This window comes from Hoplias malabaricus, chromosome 14 (assembly GCF_029633855.1).
Source record: "Hoplias malabaricus isolate fHopMal1 chromosome 14, fHopMal1.hap1, whole genome shotgun sequence".
Classification (NCBI taxonomy): Eukaryota; Metazoa; Chordata; class Actinopteri; order Characiformes; family Erythrinidae; genus Hoplias; species Hoplias malabaricus.
Window position 1 is genome coordinate 12,866,646 of NC_089813.1, and position 19,184 is coordinate 12,885,829.

Sequence of the window (19,184 nt, forward strand, 5' to 3'; positions counted from 1 at the left end):
CGTTCATTATTAAAATACCAACAAATCAAAAGTGAACTTAGTGTATGAAATATTAAAATAAAATCAACGATTAAACTAAAAGAACTAAAGCATGATTCAAAAACAAGGCCCAACCAACAGAAGAGAAACCTCACCACATGTAAACACACACTAATGTAAACAGTGCTCTGGATGTGATCAGTACATTTTAATTTAATGTGATCAGGAGAAAAACAATGAAAAATATATTTCAAAACAACATTTAAACATAATATTTACTGTGTGGTATTTGTACCTCTGCAACTTTAAATTGTTATAGAAACCAGTTGTTGGCTCATGGGAGAGCTGCTAAGAGTTTTCCACACTGCACTTTACCTTTATGACTTTACCTTTCCATGTTTTAAAGACGTGTGTGTGATTAGTGAGAAATAAGGAAACAACGATGCACTCAAAAACAAAAAGTTGTAAGGGTTGGTCTGTGTGCTGGTCCAGCTTCGGCCACTAGAGGGAGGCGACAAATCAGCATTTAGCCCTGGCACCTTGCACCTGTGGAGCTACCTATAAATGCTCTAGGAAGACAGCAGAGTTTGCTGGTTCTTTTGTGTGCTTTAGCATGTGGTAGTCTTCAGTCGGTGCTGGTATTGTTCTATTCTCATTTTCCCAGTCTCTTGCTCAGAAGGCTTAGAGGCCTCACCCTTCCCCTTTTGTCTATTTCTTATCAGAAGTCTTAGAGGTCGCACCCTCCCTTTCTCTCTTTACATTTCCTGTGGAGGCGGAGGGGTCTCGCCCTTCATCTCCTACACTTTTTGTGTTCTGTTAAGTTGAGAGAACTCATCAAACCTCAGTATTGTAGAGGTAGCCAGTCTCCCCTTTCATCCTTTGTTTACCTTTCCCGCCCAAACTTCTTACCTAATACGGGTAGGTTTGGGAATATTTTCTTCCCCAATCTCTATTGCATTTCCCACCACTATTATCACCTCCACCTGTTCACTTTCTATGGGTGGTTGTGGTACAGTGGTGGGGTATTAAATTATTGTCAGAAAGACTTGGGTTCAAACCTGATGTGGTGAAATCATTTAATTCTTTGTGAAAGTTATTTACTTTGGGTTTCCTTATTTTTTTATCTTTTATTATAATAAATAAATAAACAAATAGGGGTGGCACGGTGGCACAGCAGGTAGTGTCGCAATCACACAGCTCCAGGGTCCTGGAGGTTGTGGGTTCGATTCCCACTCCGGGTGACTGTGAGGAGTTGGTGTGTTCTCCCTGTGTCCGCGTGGGTTTCTTCCAGGTGCTCCGGTTTCCTCCCCCAGTCCAAAAACACAAGTTGGTAGGTGTATTGGCGACTCAAAAGTGTCCGTAGGTGTGAATGTGTGTGTGTGTCTGTGTTGCCTGTGAAGGACTGGCGCCCCCTCCAGGGTGTATTCCTGCCTTGCGCCCAATGATTCCAGGTAGGCTCTGGACCCACCGTGACCCTGAATTGGATAAGCGGTTACAGATAATGAATGAATAAATAAATAAACAAATAGTTTTCTATAGGTTCCCTCAAAATTGTTCCACTTCTGACTGCTTAGCATTTGGCTCTGATCTCGTAATAGCTGGTAGCTCACTCAGTTAGGTATTGGTCTATCCCTCCAAGAGATGTGTGTTCATTTTGACGATGCTTCACCGAATCCCCAATGAGGAGACACAAAGTCACCGGGTCGGTTGTGAACAAGTGTGAATGAGGATGGGTGTAGATGGAAAAGACAATGATTCCTGGGGATCTGGTGCACGGTGAGTAATTTTACTGGAATAAAACAGAACAGAAACAAACAAAACCTGAAATGGAAATAAACAGGAGTTAAAACAGTAAACCTGACTCTTATGAAGCACAGGTAAGTATGGTTCCAGGTCGCAAGACCATGGGACTCTTTCTCTAAACTCGCTCCCTCTCAGACGCTGGTGAGTGTTCTCCAGCTAGTCTCCCCCTCTCTACCTGTTTCCCCTTCTTCTTATATGATTGGCCCCACCCCTGGACTGAACCATGGAATCCAAGGGGTGTGTCCAACATATAAGAATAGGCTACACACTTATTCACAAAAAACAACCAAACAAAGTAACATGAGATAATATAAGGCCTTAAAAAAACATAACCAGTTAGTGCACATACATCAACAGTATCTCTTTACCGGGTTGTGACCAAGACTCTCCCTCCCTATAAGCTAGCCGTGGGCCCTACAGCACGCCCCATAGATGGGCTCTGTCTGATCAACCTCCCCTTACTCAATTTGTTAGCAAAGAGACCACAGATAAGTAAACAGGCAAATATAACATCCACATACACAGTCTCTAGTGATGGGCAACCTTTGCCTCATCACATTCATAACCACCGGAAACTACCCGTTACAAACGTTTAATGTTGATATCAAAGAACATTCAAAAGCTGTTTAACAAAGTGCACCCCCACCTACAATGAAATCTGAACTTCTCCCCTTTGGATGTGGATGCTTTGCTTAGCTGGATGCACTATAGGAAGTAAGCAAGCCAGTGGAGGCAGTGTGATGCTCTGCTCAGAAATCTTTAGTCCTGATTTTCATGTGGATACTACGCTTACACATCTCACCCATCTAAGCATTGTCACAGGCCAAGTACCCCTGGTCATGGCCACAATACTAGACAGGGTTATTGTATTACTGTAACACGGACACTCAAGATCAGCTAAATGGAGAAACGTCAGCAAGCATCGTTTTATACAGTAATTAATTTCAGACCTGACTCTGTGCCGTCCTCCCTCAGACATATCTGAAATCAATGTATTTTCTTTCCCAATTTAGTGGTTTCACCACACAAACAGAGCTACACAGATATGAAACACAGCCTGGAAGGTCACAAGAAAGCTTCTGTGCTGCTTTTTATTATAAATAAAGACAATGAAGTGTAATGTCTGATTGTTAAAGGGGTAAACACAGGGGTATATTTGATTTATTACTTAATTCATATATGTTTCACAAAAATAATCCTTTCTTAACTGTATTAGAGGGTATCAGTGAGGTCCCACTCTGAGATCTCTGCAGCTCTGATCTGAGATCTCCTTCAGTTCAGTAACACACACACTCACACACACACAGTTCACTTTTTTTCTCTTCAGATCAACTTTGTATTTATGACACACATTTGTTGATGTACTGTTTTTATGGAAAACTGCACTCCACAGGCAAATGTAAGGTTTCATATCTTAAGTAGCTTCATCATTATCTACTTTTCCTCAGTAGCTCATAGTGCAGCTCTGTAATTTATAGAAGTGTAGCTTGGCTGCAGCTTGACTACTTTTAACAAAGATTGGCTTGAAAAGCTACTGTTTCAAAAGCTTCACCGACACCTCTGTTAACTATAAAAAAAAGCCCCTAGTTTAATCATCTCTCTGATTCTTTGTCAGATTCATTGACACCTGTGACACATACAAAGCAGCTCATATTTAAATAAAGAATGGAAAGTATGTGACTTAATTCCTCTGTGTTCTCTGGCCTCTTGTCAGGTGAGACTTTTTATTTGATGTTTTACATATACTTTTATGTTATTAAAGGTGAGGGTTTTATCACAGTTATTATCTAAAATTACATTTTGTTGATAGATTGTGGGCTGTTGTGCTCTGAATCTAAGTGTTCCTAGCCATTGCAAGGGCTCCATCAACAGCAAGCATCTCTCTTCCTGCTGGTGCTGTCTCCTTCCACCTGCCTGAGGGTCCCATGGCTGCTGTCACTCCTTCCTCTGCGTTTTCAAGAAACCCACAACATGAAGTAGTGTCCGAAATTGTTCACTGCCCTCCTGAATTCAGTGTTCTGTAATAGTGCACTATATAGTGAATAATACAAGGGATAGTGTATAGGAAGCTTTGTTGGCCACAGGGTCAGTGTGTGTTCTTTTGAGTTCTTACATTCTTGTGTTCTTGCTTGACATAATTTTCCACTGCTAAAGGTACGTTCCAATACCGACGAACACAAACACCAAGAACGGTTAAAGTGCCCAGAAATTGTTCTTGTTCTGCTGAAAAAATGAGAATGCATTTGTTCAGGAATTGCCAAAGAGAGGGACCTGAGAACCCTATCATTAATTTGCTCTTGTGAGGTGACTTCTCTAGAATGTTCTTCTGGAGAACACTAGTCCATTCTTTGTGGTGTTGTTATTGAGAAACAGCCCTAATTCACCACCACATACATGATACTGACTGAATTCATTCACATGCCACACACACACCCCTGTCTGTATCTGACAGGTTACCAGTGTGTTACACATGTAAACACAGTATATAGTGGAACATGCCGCCAAACGTAACTAACAACCACAAGCAAGGTACAACCACACAAGGTCCAGAGTAAATGCAAATGGCAGTATTCTCAATTCATGACTGTCACAGATGTCACCAAGTGTCCATGTTAATACACATTGGACATTCACATACTTTCTCAGTATGAGAAGTTGATTACTCTTTCTAAATATTCTCTGATCAACTGAACCCTAGCAGCTGTAAGAACTGGGCACCTTCAGAATTGAACCATGTGCCACAGTGTTGTGAGTGGGGACTGGGGCAGGGTGTGAGTGGGGGATTAAATGGTTGAAAGATTTCTCTGGATTGAACAGTTACACATCAGTTAGTGTTATTGGGACAATTGAGCCACACTTAACATTAGCCTACATAGAGCAGAGTTATGTAACTAACAGATCTGGATATTATTTAAAATGCAGGTTTTGTCTGCATTTGGCCTCCAGCTCAATACGAAAACTGCATTTTGGGTCACTGAAAATTGAGGTTTTTGTTTTAACAATGTTGTCCAATGTGGACATTTTCTTTGAAGAATCATTTGTCAGTGGACTCATGCATGGGACAAAAAAAAAAGCTAAAACTGAGGTAGTGCTCATTGATTTGTTTGCTTTTTTCTTTTTGGCACCAGTAGCGTTAAGCCCCGGTCACACTGGGTTTTGGCATTTCACTCTGGCAGTTTCTCGAAGTACTTCAAGTTCGAACTGCTGTACTTGGTTGTGCAAACTTGGCAGGTTCAACTCTTGAGTACGAAGTTCTGAGGATGTGAGTATGCTGTGGTCGTTCAGTAATTGGAACAACAACGCACTTCAGTCACCGTCTCAGCGGCAGGAAAAAAGCCATCGTGCTGAGGTTGGTGTGAAATGCATTCTGCGATATGACTCAAGTCTAAAGAAGTCTCATCCCAGTGCATCCTAGATAATACGGGTGAAGTACGAACACATCCGCGAATTGGGACTGTAGTTGGCTAGATGTGGATTTTTAAACAGAACAGGACTTGGGCTGCGATTGTTGACATTTCCCAAGAACATTAGAACGTAAGAACACACATTGAGAAACAGCTTTAGCCTGGTGAAATGGTCGTAGCTTAGTTGTGAAGCCAGTAACCAGTGCTGTAAACCCTCCTGCATTTTGTCTTGACAGTTTCACATCTGAAAAGTGCACGTATTCTAGCAGAGGCAGAAAATTAGGAATTTCACATGCAAAAATTCAAGGACAAAAAACACAATGTGATTGTGGCTGTGTTGATGGAGGCACATTAGGCTCACGGACTGCCTCTTGGGGAACACTGAACTATGGAGGTGTTGCCCCTCCATACCAACAGAGGTCACTGTCTGTTCCGTAGGTAGTGGCTTGATGTGCTCTTCTCCAGAAATGTCACTCGTCCTGTCTATGCAGAGCACAACGACTGCAAAGGCAACAAGTCAAAAAGTCCAGAAATATTAACTTCTCTACACTACACTCCCTTTAAAGATTTGTAAAACTAATATCACTACATTGTGCACTGCATGGAGTTGTAGAAAATGTTTGAAATTCAGCCCTAGTGGTTTGGCGGTGTAATTGCAGAGCAGTACAGACACCAATTAACAAATATACATTTTCACAATCACATAGGACACTTGTACATAACATTGAGGTTTTTTTTTACTAATTTAGGAACACTAGGTGGGCGGCACGGTGGTGCAGCAAGTAGTGTCACAGTCACATAGCTTCAGGGACCTGGAGGTTGTGGATTAGAGTCCTGCAAATACTATCAAATTCACACTATTTGCACTATAAAAAAGGCTGCCTTTGGTATTATTGGTTTTAGGCAGAGACATTTTCAGACATTTGTTCAGACACATAATGGTTTTGACTTTGAAATATAGTGAAGGGTGACACAGTGGTGCAGCAGATAGTGTCACTGTCACACAGTTCCAGGGTCCACTCTGGGTGATTGTCTGTGAGGAGTTTGGTGTGTTCTCCCCGTGTCTGCGTGGGTTTGCTCCAACGGTCACATTAGTACACATATTGGTAGGTGGATTAATGACTCGAAAATGTCCATAGCTGTGAGTATGTCACCCTGTGTAGGACTGGCGCCCCCTCCAGGGTGCATTCCAGCCTTGCGCCCAGTGATTTCGGATGGGCTCTGGACCAACCGCGACCCTGAACTGGATATGCAGTTTCAGACAATGAATGAATGAAGTTATTTATGCTGTTAGCAGTGTTTTGCTGTTAGCAGTGTTTTGAGACAATGTTTGCATTGTGTACACATTACATATGCACTGAATATTAATGTACATAGCTGATTATTTGTCAAGCCACCTTTATTATATAGGTCAAAATACAAGAATAGTAGAACATTCTCAATTGTGTTTACAGAAGGACCTTACAAACCCATCCCCCCTGCCCTACGCCCCCACCTCGAACTGTCAGATCACATCCTGCACTATTCTTCACATATAAACCACAACTAAAGTAAGCACAAGTAAACAAAGAGCTACAACAACCATCAAATTGTGGCCGGAAAGAGCAGTTTCAGCACGGCAGGTCTGTTTTAGCTGCACTGGCACACAAACAAACAAATGTAAAAATGCAGCAAAATAAAAATATTAACCAGATTAAACTTGAAATAACATAAAGGTTGTGGTTCTCTTAAAGACTTTTTAATAATTTCAGATTTATTTGTTCACATCAGATTTAGCTGTTTTTACTGTTCACAAACAATGAGTGACCTGTATCTATTTGTAAAGGGAAAAAATCTGACCCTTAAACATCTACTCTGTAAAATTGCTTTAGATGAGTTAAGTAGTTTTTGATAAATTCATATGTCAGGAGCCCTCTAAACTTCTTTATGTGCATCTCACTCACTCTGTGTCTGTGTTTAAAAGGAGAAGTGGGGTCTAACAGTCAGTTACGACACGTCTGGAGCAGTATGGAGTTCAGTCGTCTCTGTGTGATGCTCTGTGAGTAAAAGCTCTGTTTATATTGTTATTACAGTGAGTGCTGTTTGAAGATGTTGATAAAGTAACTGTCCTGTTCAGTTAGAGTCAAAGTATTAAGAGTTGTCCAGGGTTTCAGATCCATAACAGAGGAGAGAATCTGGCACAAAGACTGAATCTGTTGTAATACAGACAACATAAATATTTCAGTTTTATCTTAAATCAAATGTTTTAAAATCAGCATTTTGTGAAGAATTCTGCATAAGTTTAAGTGGAAATTTACTTCACTGTAAAAGTGTTAACTTAATTCATATACAGCATGAGTTAAAACAGGCACATGGGCTTTTGGTAACATTTAGCATACATATTTAGAGTCAATTTTTTGTTAAAAATTTAGATTTATGATTTATCACAAAGTAGTTCAGAAAATATCAGCTGTGGAGACTGAAATATGTTTTATATGAGGTCTGTAGTGTTGAGGCTGTATCATAGGAGTGTGTGATTAGTGTAGCTTTTATATTTTACAGATTTTAAAAAGTTTTTTCACCACTTTATTTTGCACTGATACACTGCTGTGTTGGCAGAAGTTTGTTGTCATTTCTCTGAGATGTACACACAGCCTTCTTTTATTTCTGAATACAGCTGGTACTGATCCGATGTCAAGAGCACCCGGAGGAAACCCACACAGACACAGGGAGAATACACCAAATTCTTCACAGACAGTTCAAACCCATGAATCAGGACTCTAGAGCTGTGTGATTGCTACCTGTTGCACCACAGTACCATCCCTCACAGGGTTGTCCCTACTGTGAATTCAGAACAAGCAAAAATGAGAACATTCAGTATCAGTATTTGTACCTGGCAGAGGTGACACCATGATCACAAAGGTGGTTCACCCAAAGTGAGAATCATCCCTTGTTCTCAGCTGAATAATTTCTGTGGGAGACTGTGTTTGCGCTCTCCCCTGTGTTTTTGGGGGAGGCAGCCAATAGTTAGAGGAGCAGGGTTAGTACTGGTTTGATCCTCACAAGCGGCAAGAAAATCCATGGCCAAAGTACCCTTGAGCAATGTTACCTCTAAAATAATGCTCAGGCACCAAGGATGACTGCCTGCTGCTCTGTGTGTATGTTCACTGTCCCTCATCACTAGTGTGTATGAAGCACATCACTTATCACGTAATTTAATAAAGAAAAAGTGGTATTGTTACGGACCCATAAATTCAAGTTGAAAAAATTCAGATTGTAAAAATACGAATCTAGGCTAGAGGTCAACCAGCGATTCAACGCAGTGTTTAACCCTCTGGAGTTGGCTATTGGTTGCCCGCTGGTTGACCTCTGGCCTAGATTTGTATTTTTGCAATCTGATTTTTTTCGACTTGAATTTATGGGTCCGTATTTTTTAAGTCTGAAATTTTTTACTCTGAATTGTTGTAATCTGATTATTTTTAATCTGAAATTTTCAAATCTGAATATATTACCACCTCAGAATTTCAAGTTTATCAAATAGATAGATAGATAGATAGATAGATAGATACTTTATTGATCCCCAGGGGAAATTCAAGGTCTCAGTAGCTTACAGACTTACAGACATCACATACAACAATCACTAAACAGCAATGGACTAATAAAGTTAAAAAAAAAACAAAAACAAAAAAAAAACCTAAAACAAATATCAGAATATCAAAATCAAATATCCAAGAAGTTGACATAGTGTGCTTAAGAATAATCAATCAATCATCAGAATAATCAAACATAGCTGGCAAGAATCTGTGATACTGTGAGCAGCTGAGGATGATCTCTTGAGTGCAGCATATGGTTTAAAAGTTGAAAAAGTGTGGATAGTGCAAAGGGTATGGAATGTGCAATATAAGTACAGTGCAATAACAGTGCAGTTTCAGAATTAGAAATAAATATATTAAATAAAATAGTGCAAGGCAAGGCAATTCAGTGCAATGTACCTGTATTAAGTATAAACCTACTATTGTAGCTGTCAGATTAAGGTACACGTGAGGTAGATGAGTTGGTTGATTTGTCCAGTGGTTGACCTGTCTATTGTCCAGTTAGGTACACATGTGCAAATATGGAGGAGGTGGAGGTGGTGGTGGTGTTGGATGGGCAGACAGACTATGCAGAGAAGTCCATCTCTCCTCTCCCCTTTAGTGATGCATTGAACAGCTCAATAGCCCTGGGGACAAATGACTTCCTCAGTCTGTCAGTTGAGCCTGGCAGTGAGCGAAGTCTCCAGCTGATCAAGCTCTTCTGCTTAGTTATGATACTGTGGAGTGGATGGCACTCATTGTCCAAGATGCTAATCAGTTTGTTCAGGGTCCTCTTGTTTGATATGGAAGTGATGCACTCCAGTTCAGCCCCCACCACAGAGCCAGCTTTCTTAACCAGCCTGTCTAGTCGCCCAGCATCCCTCTTCTTTATGCTTCCTCCCCAGTATACCACAGCATAAAAGAGGACACTGGCAACAACAGTCTGGTAAAACATCCTGAGGAGCTTGCTGCAGACATTGAAGGACCCCAACCTCCTCAGGAAGTACAGCCTGCTCTGCCCTTTCTTGTAGAGTGCTTCAGTGTTGGCTGACCAGTCCAGTTTATTGTCAAGGTGTAAGCCCAGATACTTATAGGTGTCCACTACCTCCACGTCGACCCCATCGATGGTGACTGGTAGCAGGACAGGCTTTGACCTGCGGAAGTCCACCACCATCTCCTTGGTCTTTGAAGTGTTGAGTTGGAGGTGGTTCAGTTTAAACCATTGCACAAAGACCTCCACCAGGCTCTTGTACTCCTCCTCCTGCTCGTTCCTGATACACCCCACAATCGCAGTATCATCAGAGAACTTCTGCATGTGGCACGACTCAGTTTTGTAGCAGAAGTCAGATGTGTACAGGGTGAACAGGACTGGTGAGAGCACAGTTCCTTGTGGAGCTCCTGTGCTGCAGATCATAGTGTCGGACAGACAGTTCTTCAGTCTCACGTACTGTGGCTGCTCTAACAGATAATCTGTAATCCAGGTTACCAGGTGAGCATCCACACCCATCTGTTGGAGCTTGTCTCCCAGTCTGAGAGGTTGGATGGTGTTGAAAGCGCTTGAGAACTCAAAGAACATGATTCTCACAGCACTGTTCTCCTTATCCAGGTGTGAATGTGTCCTGTGTAGGAGATAAGTGATGGCATCCTCCATGCCCACTTTCTCCTGGTATGCAAACTGTAGTGGGTCCAGTGCATGGCGTACCTGAGGTCTCAGTATGCATAAGACCAGTCTTTCCATTGTCTTCATCACATGTGATATTAGAGCCACAGGCCTGTAGTCGTTAAATTCACTTGGGTGTGGCTTCTTAGGGACAGGGGTTAGACATGATGTCTTCCACAGTGTTGGAACTCGTCCAAGACGGAGACTCAGGTTGAAGATGTGCTTCAGTGGCTCATCCAGTTCAGCAGCACAGGCCTTGAGCAGCCTTGGACACAGTCTGTATGGCCCGGCAGCCTTATCAGGTTGTAGTCTCCTCAGCTGTCCTCTGACCTGATCAGCCATGACGATGGGGGGAAGAGGGGTAGGGGCAGGGGAGGTGGTTGTCTCGGGGGGAAGTTGGATGGCTGGAGACTGATGGCTGTTGACTGCAGCCGTTGACACCGTGTGAGGGAGGGGTGTGATAGCTTGTGATGGGTGTTGGTTGGTCGGGCAAGCACACAAGAGCAGTGTTCGAGTCAGTAAGGGGAGTACGCGCCTCAGCTCTGCCATGTCTCCCTCTCTAAATGCCATTTTCTTCCTATTGAGAAGGGCCTTGATATTGCTGGTTATCCAAGGCTTGTTGTTTGGAAAGCAGCGTACAGTTCTCGTGGGAACAACAATGTCCATACAGAAGTTCAGGTAGTCAGTAGTGCAATGTGTGACCTCCTCTAAGTCCTCCCCACTCTGCAGCACACTCCAGTCTGTGGATCCGAAGCAGTCTCTCAGAGCCTCACCTGCTTCAGGTGTCCATTTCCTGAAGGTGCGTGTGGTGGCTGGTAGCCTCTGTACTTTGGGCTTGTACATTGGCTGTAGATGAATGAGGTTGTGGTCTGACTTCCCCAGCGGGGGGAGGGGCGTGGCACTGTATGCATCCCTCAAATTTGCGTACATGAGGTCTATTGTTCTGTTTTTTCTAGTAGGGCAGTTGACAAACTGGTAGAAATTCGTGAGCGTGGAGTCCAATGTTATGTGATTGAAGTCGCCCGAGATCGCAAAAAATGCATCAGTGTGTTGAGTTTGCAGCCTAGTGATTATTGAGTGGATGACGTCACATGCTCTGTCTGGAAGAGCACGCGGCGGAACATAAACACACACCACAATGGCGTGCGAGAATTCTCTCGGCATGTAGTACGGTCGAAGACTGACCGCCAATAACTCCACATCCTTACAGCATACAGTCTCCTTCACTGTAACATGTCCGAGATTGCACCATCTGTTGTTAATGTACAGACAAAAATGCCAGACAAAATGCGCAGCAGGTAGTGTCGCAATCACACAGCTCCAGGGACCTGGAGGTTATGGGTTCGATTCCCGCTCCGGGTGACTGTTAACTCTGTGAGGAGTTGGTGTGTTCTCTCCATGTCCGTGTGGGTTTCCTCTGGGTGCTCCGGTTTCCTCCCACAGTCCAAAAACACATGTTGGTAGGTGGATTGGTGACTCAAAAGTGTCCGTAGGTGTGAAGTGTGTGTGTTGCCCTGTGAAGGACTGGCACCCCCTCCAGGGTGTATTCCTGCCTTGCACCCAATTATTCCAGGTAGGCTCTGGACCCACCGCGACCCTGAACTGGATAAGCGGATACAGATAATGAATGAATGAATGAATGAATAAAAGATAGTTCACGAGTCCAAGTTGAGTCTTAAGTCACAGTTCGAGGGACTTAAATGTGACTCGAGTCAGAGTCTCAAACTCGAGTCCCCATCTCTGCATGTCCACAGCAATAATGCACAATGAGTGAAAAAATCTCAGTGGCAAGAAATCTTTTCAGTAATTCAGTGATTCACTTTCAGTGATTGACATCTGACACTGAAAGAGTAACGGAGCATGAATCTTATTTGTCCCACACTTTTACTGCATTCAACTAGAAAATATTTCTTTAATTAAAAACATTCAGTCATTTAGTCATTCAAGTGTCAGGTTACTGTAGGTTTAACAGATGATGTTGCTGTGGAAATATGAGGTGGATGATCAAAGAGCAGATTTTACGTAAAACTTTTGTTCCATTTTGAACCATGTTTTGTCAGACTTTGTTCTCCACTAAACTGGTTTAAGATCAGAAAGGGTATTTTAGTTGTCTTACTGAACTAAAAGCAGGCCAGTGATTTGAGCTGCTGATTTACAGGGCCTTAATTTCTATGTAGTTACATTTTTAAGTTCTTTTAGAGTGGTTTTGTTTTTCACTGTAATCATGTGATTCTGAATATTTTACTTTATAAAAAGAACTCCAGCTCTTTCAGATTTCTTCATTTTGTGTGTGTTACCTGCTGATGTTTCACACTAATACGTCATCTCCTCTGTTTCTCTCTCTGCTGCAGTGCTGGTTTTGCTTTTCCACCATGGACAAACTCAAGGTGAATCATTACATGCATCTACTGAACTCTCATTATCTCATTATCATTCACATACACAGAGTATTACAGAGTATTCTGCGTATTTAAATGGCCATGTGAGGACACAGACATTTGGACTGTGTTCAGAAGGTTTAGTTTTTCTTCCATGAATATTTAGTTACAAAATCTGTACCCAGAGCTGAAGTAGAGTTTTGAGGGACTGTGGCCTACAATGTGAACAAGCTTGCATTCTAAGACCAAACAACCAGCAAGTGTGTTAACTCCACCCAGACTGACTGTAACACAGTTTCAGTATAAGCTCCAGCACTGCTATAAATGTGAGAGTTCATGCAAGAACATATGAAACAAGATGAACCCCAAATTCATTTCTTTATTAAGACTACTTTAACATTATTAATTAAGTATCAATTAAAATCAATAGATTTGTTGTGTAAATGTATTATAGCCAGCTCTGTGGTTTATTTTCCAACAAAAGCTTTTTAAAATCTGTTTAGTCACATGTTAAAATTGTTAGAAATAGAAACCTGGAGTGGCGTTATTGTTGCATGGTGATCAGAAATGATGATAAATTCAGGTATAAATCCTGCTAATGGAATGTAGCTGATGTGAAAAACTGCAAGAAAAATCATACCAAAATTTGTTAAAGAGAATTATTATTACACTTATGCTGAGAGCTCATAATATTCAAGCATTCAGCAAAAAAATGTATTTATGCAACAGTCTGAAGATGGGAAATTTCACACTTGCTCTCATATAAATATAAATATAAATGTAAATATAAATATAATCAGTTACAAAATGTTGTATGCTTTAGCTGTAACTGCTGGTGTGAAACATGTTTCTGCTGTGGATGAATGGAGGGAAAAGAAATAGGAGAAATGAGAAATTAAATGGTGAAATAAACGAAAAGAAGACTCACACACCAGTTACAACATGTACATTTTCTATGAGAGGAGTGTGAATTGTGGCTGTATTTGAACCTAATCCTAACACTGACAGTGTAGAAAAATCAGAAATTAAATTTCAGGGTTTTTTAGGGAGAGCTTTTGAAGTGCAGACTGACTGAACAGAAACAGAACACAGAAACATTCAGAGTCATAGAAACTTTCATGCTTTTAGGACGGTAGAGTGACATTATAATTACATTATTAGTAATTACTCATGTTTATTACTAAGTTTTACAAATTACTAATAGCCGCGGTGACTGTTTACAGTTGTATGCAGCAGTTTGGAGACCCTCTGCTAAACCCACTAAAGTAATATAACTTACATTTTAGTGCACATTTTCCACATTTATGCACATCTATTTTTAATGTTTATATTTATATTTTGGCAGACACTGGGATGATATTGAGACACAGCCGTGCTGTAACAAGCAAAGTTTTACTAAGTGCCTTAAAAGAGCAAAAAGTACAAAATGGCACAAGTGAACAGGCTGTGTTTGGCCTAGACTTGGTCTGTAGCCAGATTCAGGGGCATCACAATCACCACACTTTATTCTGACAGTGAGCTCCACCTCAGGTCACTGTCTGTGAGGTGTTTGGTGTGTTCTCCCTGTGTTTGTGTGGGCTTCCTCCAGGTGCTCTGGTTTCCTCCCACAGTCCAGAAACACATGTTGTTAAATGGAGTAGTTGTGCAGGAGTGTCCATAGGTGTGAGTGTGTGAGTGTGTGTTGCCCTGTGATGGATTGGGTGCAAAGTGGGAACAAACCCTGGACAGATTAGGACTGCGGTTATAAACAATGAATGAACGAATTAATTAATGAATGAATTTAATTATTTAATACATGATTCAGTTTTTGTCTTTCGTGAAATAAGTAAAATTATGTAATTAATTATAATTATTAATATGGTTGTATACTGGAGGAGAAAAATCAGCTGTTTTGTTGAAAATATGGAACACACTACAGAGAAAAACTAAATGTCGCATGTTCCTATATGTATGTTAAAACAAACACGTCCAATGTATTACATCTAAAAAATAACTAGTTACTTTTCACTAAAATATAAAACAATTCAGTCCATGAAGAGGAAATGATATAATGTTTAACAATGTCATATGATCAGGGGGCAAATGTTGAAGAAAACTGTACATTGTAATTCATCATTTCTTATCAACAGGATATAAAGCCAAACTGAAAGTGCAGCCTCAGGATCCAGTCTTTACTGGAGACACAGTTACTCTGAGGTGTGAGCCGCCATATTGGAATAGATGGGAGTTTTACTGGTGGAGAAGATTTCAGAATTTACAACGTCTTCTGATTCCTGAAAATAGACACATCAATACAGTCAGTGTAACCGTGTCTACTCCAGGAGAATCAGAGTTCCAGTGTGCAGTGGGCCGGCCAGGTCGCAGTCCTGATTACTTCAGTGACACCGTCCAGGTTACAGTCAGAGGTATGTATTGACTGCTACTGATTTCTATTTTACTATAAACCTGAGTTCAGAACTGTGTGTGGTATAAGGACGACATCCCCCTCAGTGAATCTCCACAGTGGAAGGAGAACAAACCTCTGAAGTTAATCTGTATCATGCAGGTGTTTATAACGGTAAAAGACACATTAGGCTGAACACACACACACACACACACACACACACACACACACACACTAGTTAGGTTGTTATACTAACTGTACCAGGTAGTAGCATCAGGGGATTAGTCTTTTAGGAGCCTCTGTGATTGCTACTCTGGGCCCAGCACTGCAGAAACTGCACTATGTGCCTTTTGGAGGAGGGTAGAAAACTACTCCCCCTCTGATCTCTGTAAAGTGCCTAAGGGGTGACCCATCCTCCTCTGGTCAATCTACTGGTGATAATAGTTAGTAGTCCATGAGAACTTCAGTGTAGGGGCAGCTTCAAGGCACTTGATGGTTGCAGGAGCGTGGGCAGCTGATCTGAAGCATGGAGAAGGATCTCGACAGTCATCCATCAGTGTCCAGATAGACAGGTGGGCAGTCGTTTACTCGGAAAGATGTAAAGGGTGGAATTAGTTTTGAACTGTTTTGTGTTTGTAAAGTAGAAAATATGAAAATTTCCAGAGTGTGGCTAATGACTCCGGCAGATCTGACTATGACAGCTTTAACTAAAAGGAGAGAACCAGAAGGACACACCGACACGGGAGCATCCTGAAACACTGGCATCCCTCCGCTCCACTGTCAACAAACCGGAGTGATCACAAGAAGCGGCGGGACGACAGCACCAGCGTCACCAGCTGCTGAACCAGGTTTAACTGGAAAGTCAGCGAGATTTAAAATTAAATCTGATAATTTATTTCTTGCCACTTTTGGACCCAAAAGCAGGACCTCTGTTATGTTGCTGTTTAGAAGGAGGAAGTTACGCAACATCCAGCCTTGAACGTCTTTTACACAGTCCTCTATTTTCTTTAATCTGTGTTTGTTATCGGGCTTGGCTGAAATATACAATTGTGTGTCGTCTGCATAACAGTGAAAGTTAATGTCATGGTTTCTTATAACTGTGCCTAGCGGTAACATGTATAATGTAAACAATAATGGTCCTAAAATAGAGCCTTGTGGAATTCCAAATCTTACTTTAGAATAATTTGAATTTAGATTGTTTACTTTTACGAATTGGTAATGTTCCGTTAAGTAAGATTTGAACCATAATAGGGCTGTCCCTGTGATTCCAACCATGTTTTCTAACCTTTCTAAGAGAATATTGTGGTCTATTGTATCGAAGGCTGCGCTTAGGTCAAGAAGCACCAACAGGGATACGTGGCCTTGATCAGAGGCAAGAAGAAGATCTTTTGTTATCTTGACTAGAGCTGTCTCTGTACTATGTACACACTAAACAGTGCTCTCGGATTATTTTTATTATTGGAGATCAGCGAGGCCAGATATGCTGAGCGAGCTTTAGTGAGGGCATTTCTATACTCTATAAGGCTGTCCTTCCAGGCAGAATGGAACACTTCAAGCTTGGTTGATCGCCATTTCCGCTCTAGTTTTCGTAATGTTTGTTTTAAAGTACGGGTCTTATCATTATACCATGGTGCAAGCTTTTTCTGTCTTATACTTTTATGTTTAAGTGGTGCTACCTTTTCTAAAGTAGATCGACAAGTATTTTCTAGGTAATCAGTTAGTACATCTAGGTCCATTAGGTCTGATGGAGTTGGAACTGGGGTTGATAGTTCTGGGAGGTTTTCTATAAATTGTAGGGCGGTAGATGGTTTTATTATACGCCTTGTAGAATAACAAGGGTTCTTACATATATTATGGCAAAGACGTAGCTCATATGAAATTAAGTAATGGTCGGAGATTGCTGAGGATTGCGGTAAGATATTAATTTTGTCAATGTTAAGACCTAGTGTCAGAACTAAGTCTAAAGTGTGACTGCAGTAGTGTGTAGGCCCTGTTACATTTTGAGTAATACCAATAGAGTCTAAGATTGAGGTAAATGCCTTTTTAGTGGGTCACTTTCCTTCTAAAAATGGATATTGAAATATCCTACAATTATACCTTTATGATTGCACACCGCTAGGTTTGTAGCAAAATCGCTGAATTCTTTCAGAAATTCTAAGTAAGGCCCTGGTGGTCTGTTACATAATAATTTTTTGTAATAATAGTGGAGAGAACCTCAAAAGAAGAGAAGGTGTCACATTGTTTAAGACTAATTTCTAGGGTATTTTGGTAAATTACACATACTCCACCTCCTTTGCCTGATATTCTTGGGCTATGTGCATAATTAAAGCCTAGGGGGGTGGCTTCATTTAGTGCTAAATATTCATTTGGTCTAACCCACATTTCCGTGAGACAGAAAACATTGAATTCATGATCACTTATAATATCATTTACGATGAGTGCTTTTGAGTTTAGTGATCTTATGTTGAGTAACCCAAATTTTAGTTCTCAGGTGTTGCTGCTAGGTGTTGTGTATGATTTAATATTGATTAGGTTGCTGAAACAGGCTGATTTTGTTTTTCTACGTTTACATTTAGTTCGGGGGTAAGACACAGTCTCAATAGAGTTGAACCTGGGTGACGCCTCAGGACAGTTCGCAGACGGTCGGTTTAGCCTGTCTGTCTGCGGCCTGGTCCCGGCTCTGGATTGTCAGCAGCTGTCTACACTACTCTGCTGACTAACTAAGAGACTATGTGCTATGCTGCAAGAAAGTAAGGCAGCACCCTCCCGTGTGGGGTGGATACCATCCCTACCTATAAGACCAGGCTTGCCCTCGAAACGTAACCAATTGTCTATAAAGCACACTTGATCTTTGGAACACCACTTGGACATCCAGCAGTTTAACGCCCAAAGTCTGCTGTAAGCTTCGTCGCCATGCCGCATTGGTATGGGACCAGAGCAGATTACGGCATCGGACATCGTTTGGGCCAGTTTAATCACCTCTGTAATATTACCCTTAGTTACCACAGACGAATATCATTGGCCCCTACATGAATGACTACCCTCGAATATCTCCTATTAGCTAACAGTCTAAGGTTGCAACTAATATCCGGCGCTCTGGCTCCCGATAAACAGCTAACTGTTACTGCCGGCGCCCCTAAAGGAGTAGCTAATTTCATGTGTCGAACAATAGAGTCTCCTATAACCAGAGCACTCTTAACAGGCTCCTCAGCGGGTGCTTCGCTGAGCAGGGCAAACCTGTTTGACACGCAAATCGGAGGAGCGTGGTGTCCCGGTGGGCTAGCTTTGGCTACAGCGTTAGCATCAGCCTTAGCTTTCCGGCTATGATGCCGAGACGTCACCCATTCACCCCGCTGTGAGGGCTCTAACGCCGTAGTCGAGGGGGTGCTAACTCTCCCTAAGGCACCCGGAGTTGCTAACACTGAATCTCGCTGTTTATCCCTTGACAATAATAAGCTCCGGATGCGCACTTCTAGCTGGTCCACTTTATCCACCAGAGAGCTAACTAGCTGACACTTAGTACAAACAAACATGACTGAGAAATGAAACGACTAGACTAGGAGAGGGAAAGAGACACCACGACAGGACACGGAACATAGTATAAACACGACATGACTGGGCTACAAAACACGAAGAGAAGTGAAATGAGAAATGAACGACAAACAGGACGTGAAACAAGAGGGCTTAAATACAGACACAAATGACGGGACGGGAGTAGACCCTTGAAACTTGACGGGAGACGGGGGTTGCACATTCGACAGGAACTGTGACAAGACAGGGGACTGAACAGGTTTGGGGACAGAAGACTGGGCATGGACAGGTGACAGGACATGGGACTGGAGTGGGGACAAGACATGTGACTGAACATTAGACTGATACGGGGACTGGACATGAGACTGGACAGATGACAGGACTGGGTGCTGGGAATGGACGGGAGCAGAGACTGGTGACGAGACAGGGGACAAGACACTGGACCTGACAGAAACGTTAGACTGGAAAGGGGTCTGTGACTGGACAGAAGACAGG

General features: G+C 41.9%; 1 protein-coding gene across 1 annotated transcript in view; it reads left to right on the top strand.

Moving 5' to 3' along the window:
- Positions 1 to 6,708: 6,708 nt before the first annotated feature.
- The window catches only part of LOC136665666 (carcinoembryonic antigen-related cell adhesion molecule 5-like), a 210,748-nt gene continuing 198,272 nt past the window's right edge, over positions 6,709 to 19,184 (top strand). Inside the window, exons 1-4 of the mRNA XM_066643328.1 lie at positions 6,709 to 6,808; positions 7,150 to 7,224; positions 12,749 to 12,784; positions 14,905 to 15,180. Of these exons, the coding sequence (XP_066499425.1) occupies positions 7,194 to 7,224; positions 12,749 to 12,784; positions 14,905 to 15,180 (343 nt within the window). The 5' untranslated portion in view covers positions 6,709 to 6,808; positions 7,150 to 7,193. The remainder of the gene's footprint in view (positions 6,809 to 7,149; positions 7,225 to 12,748; positions 12,785 to 14,904; positions 15,181 to 19,184) is intronic.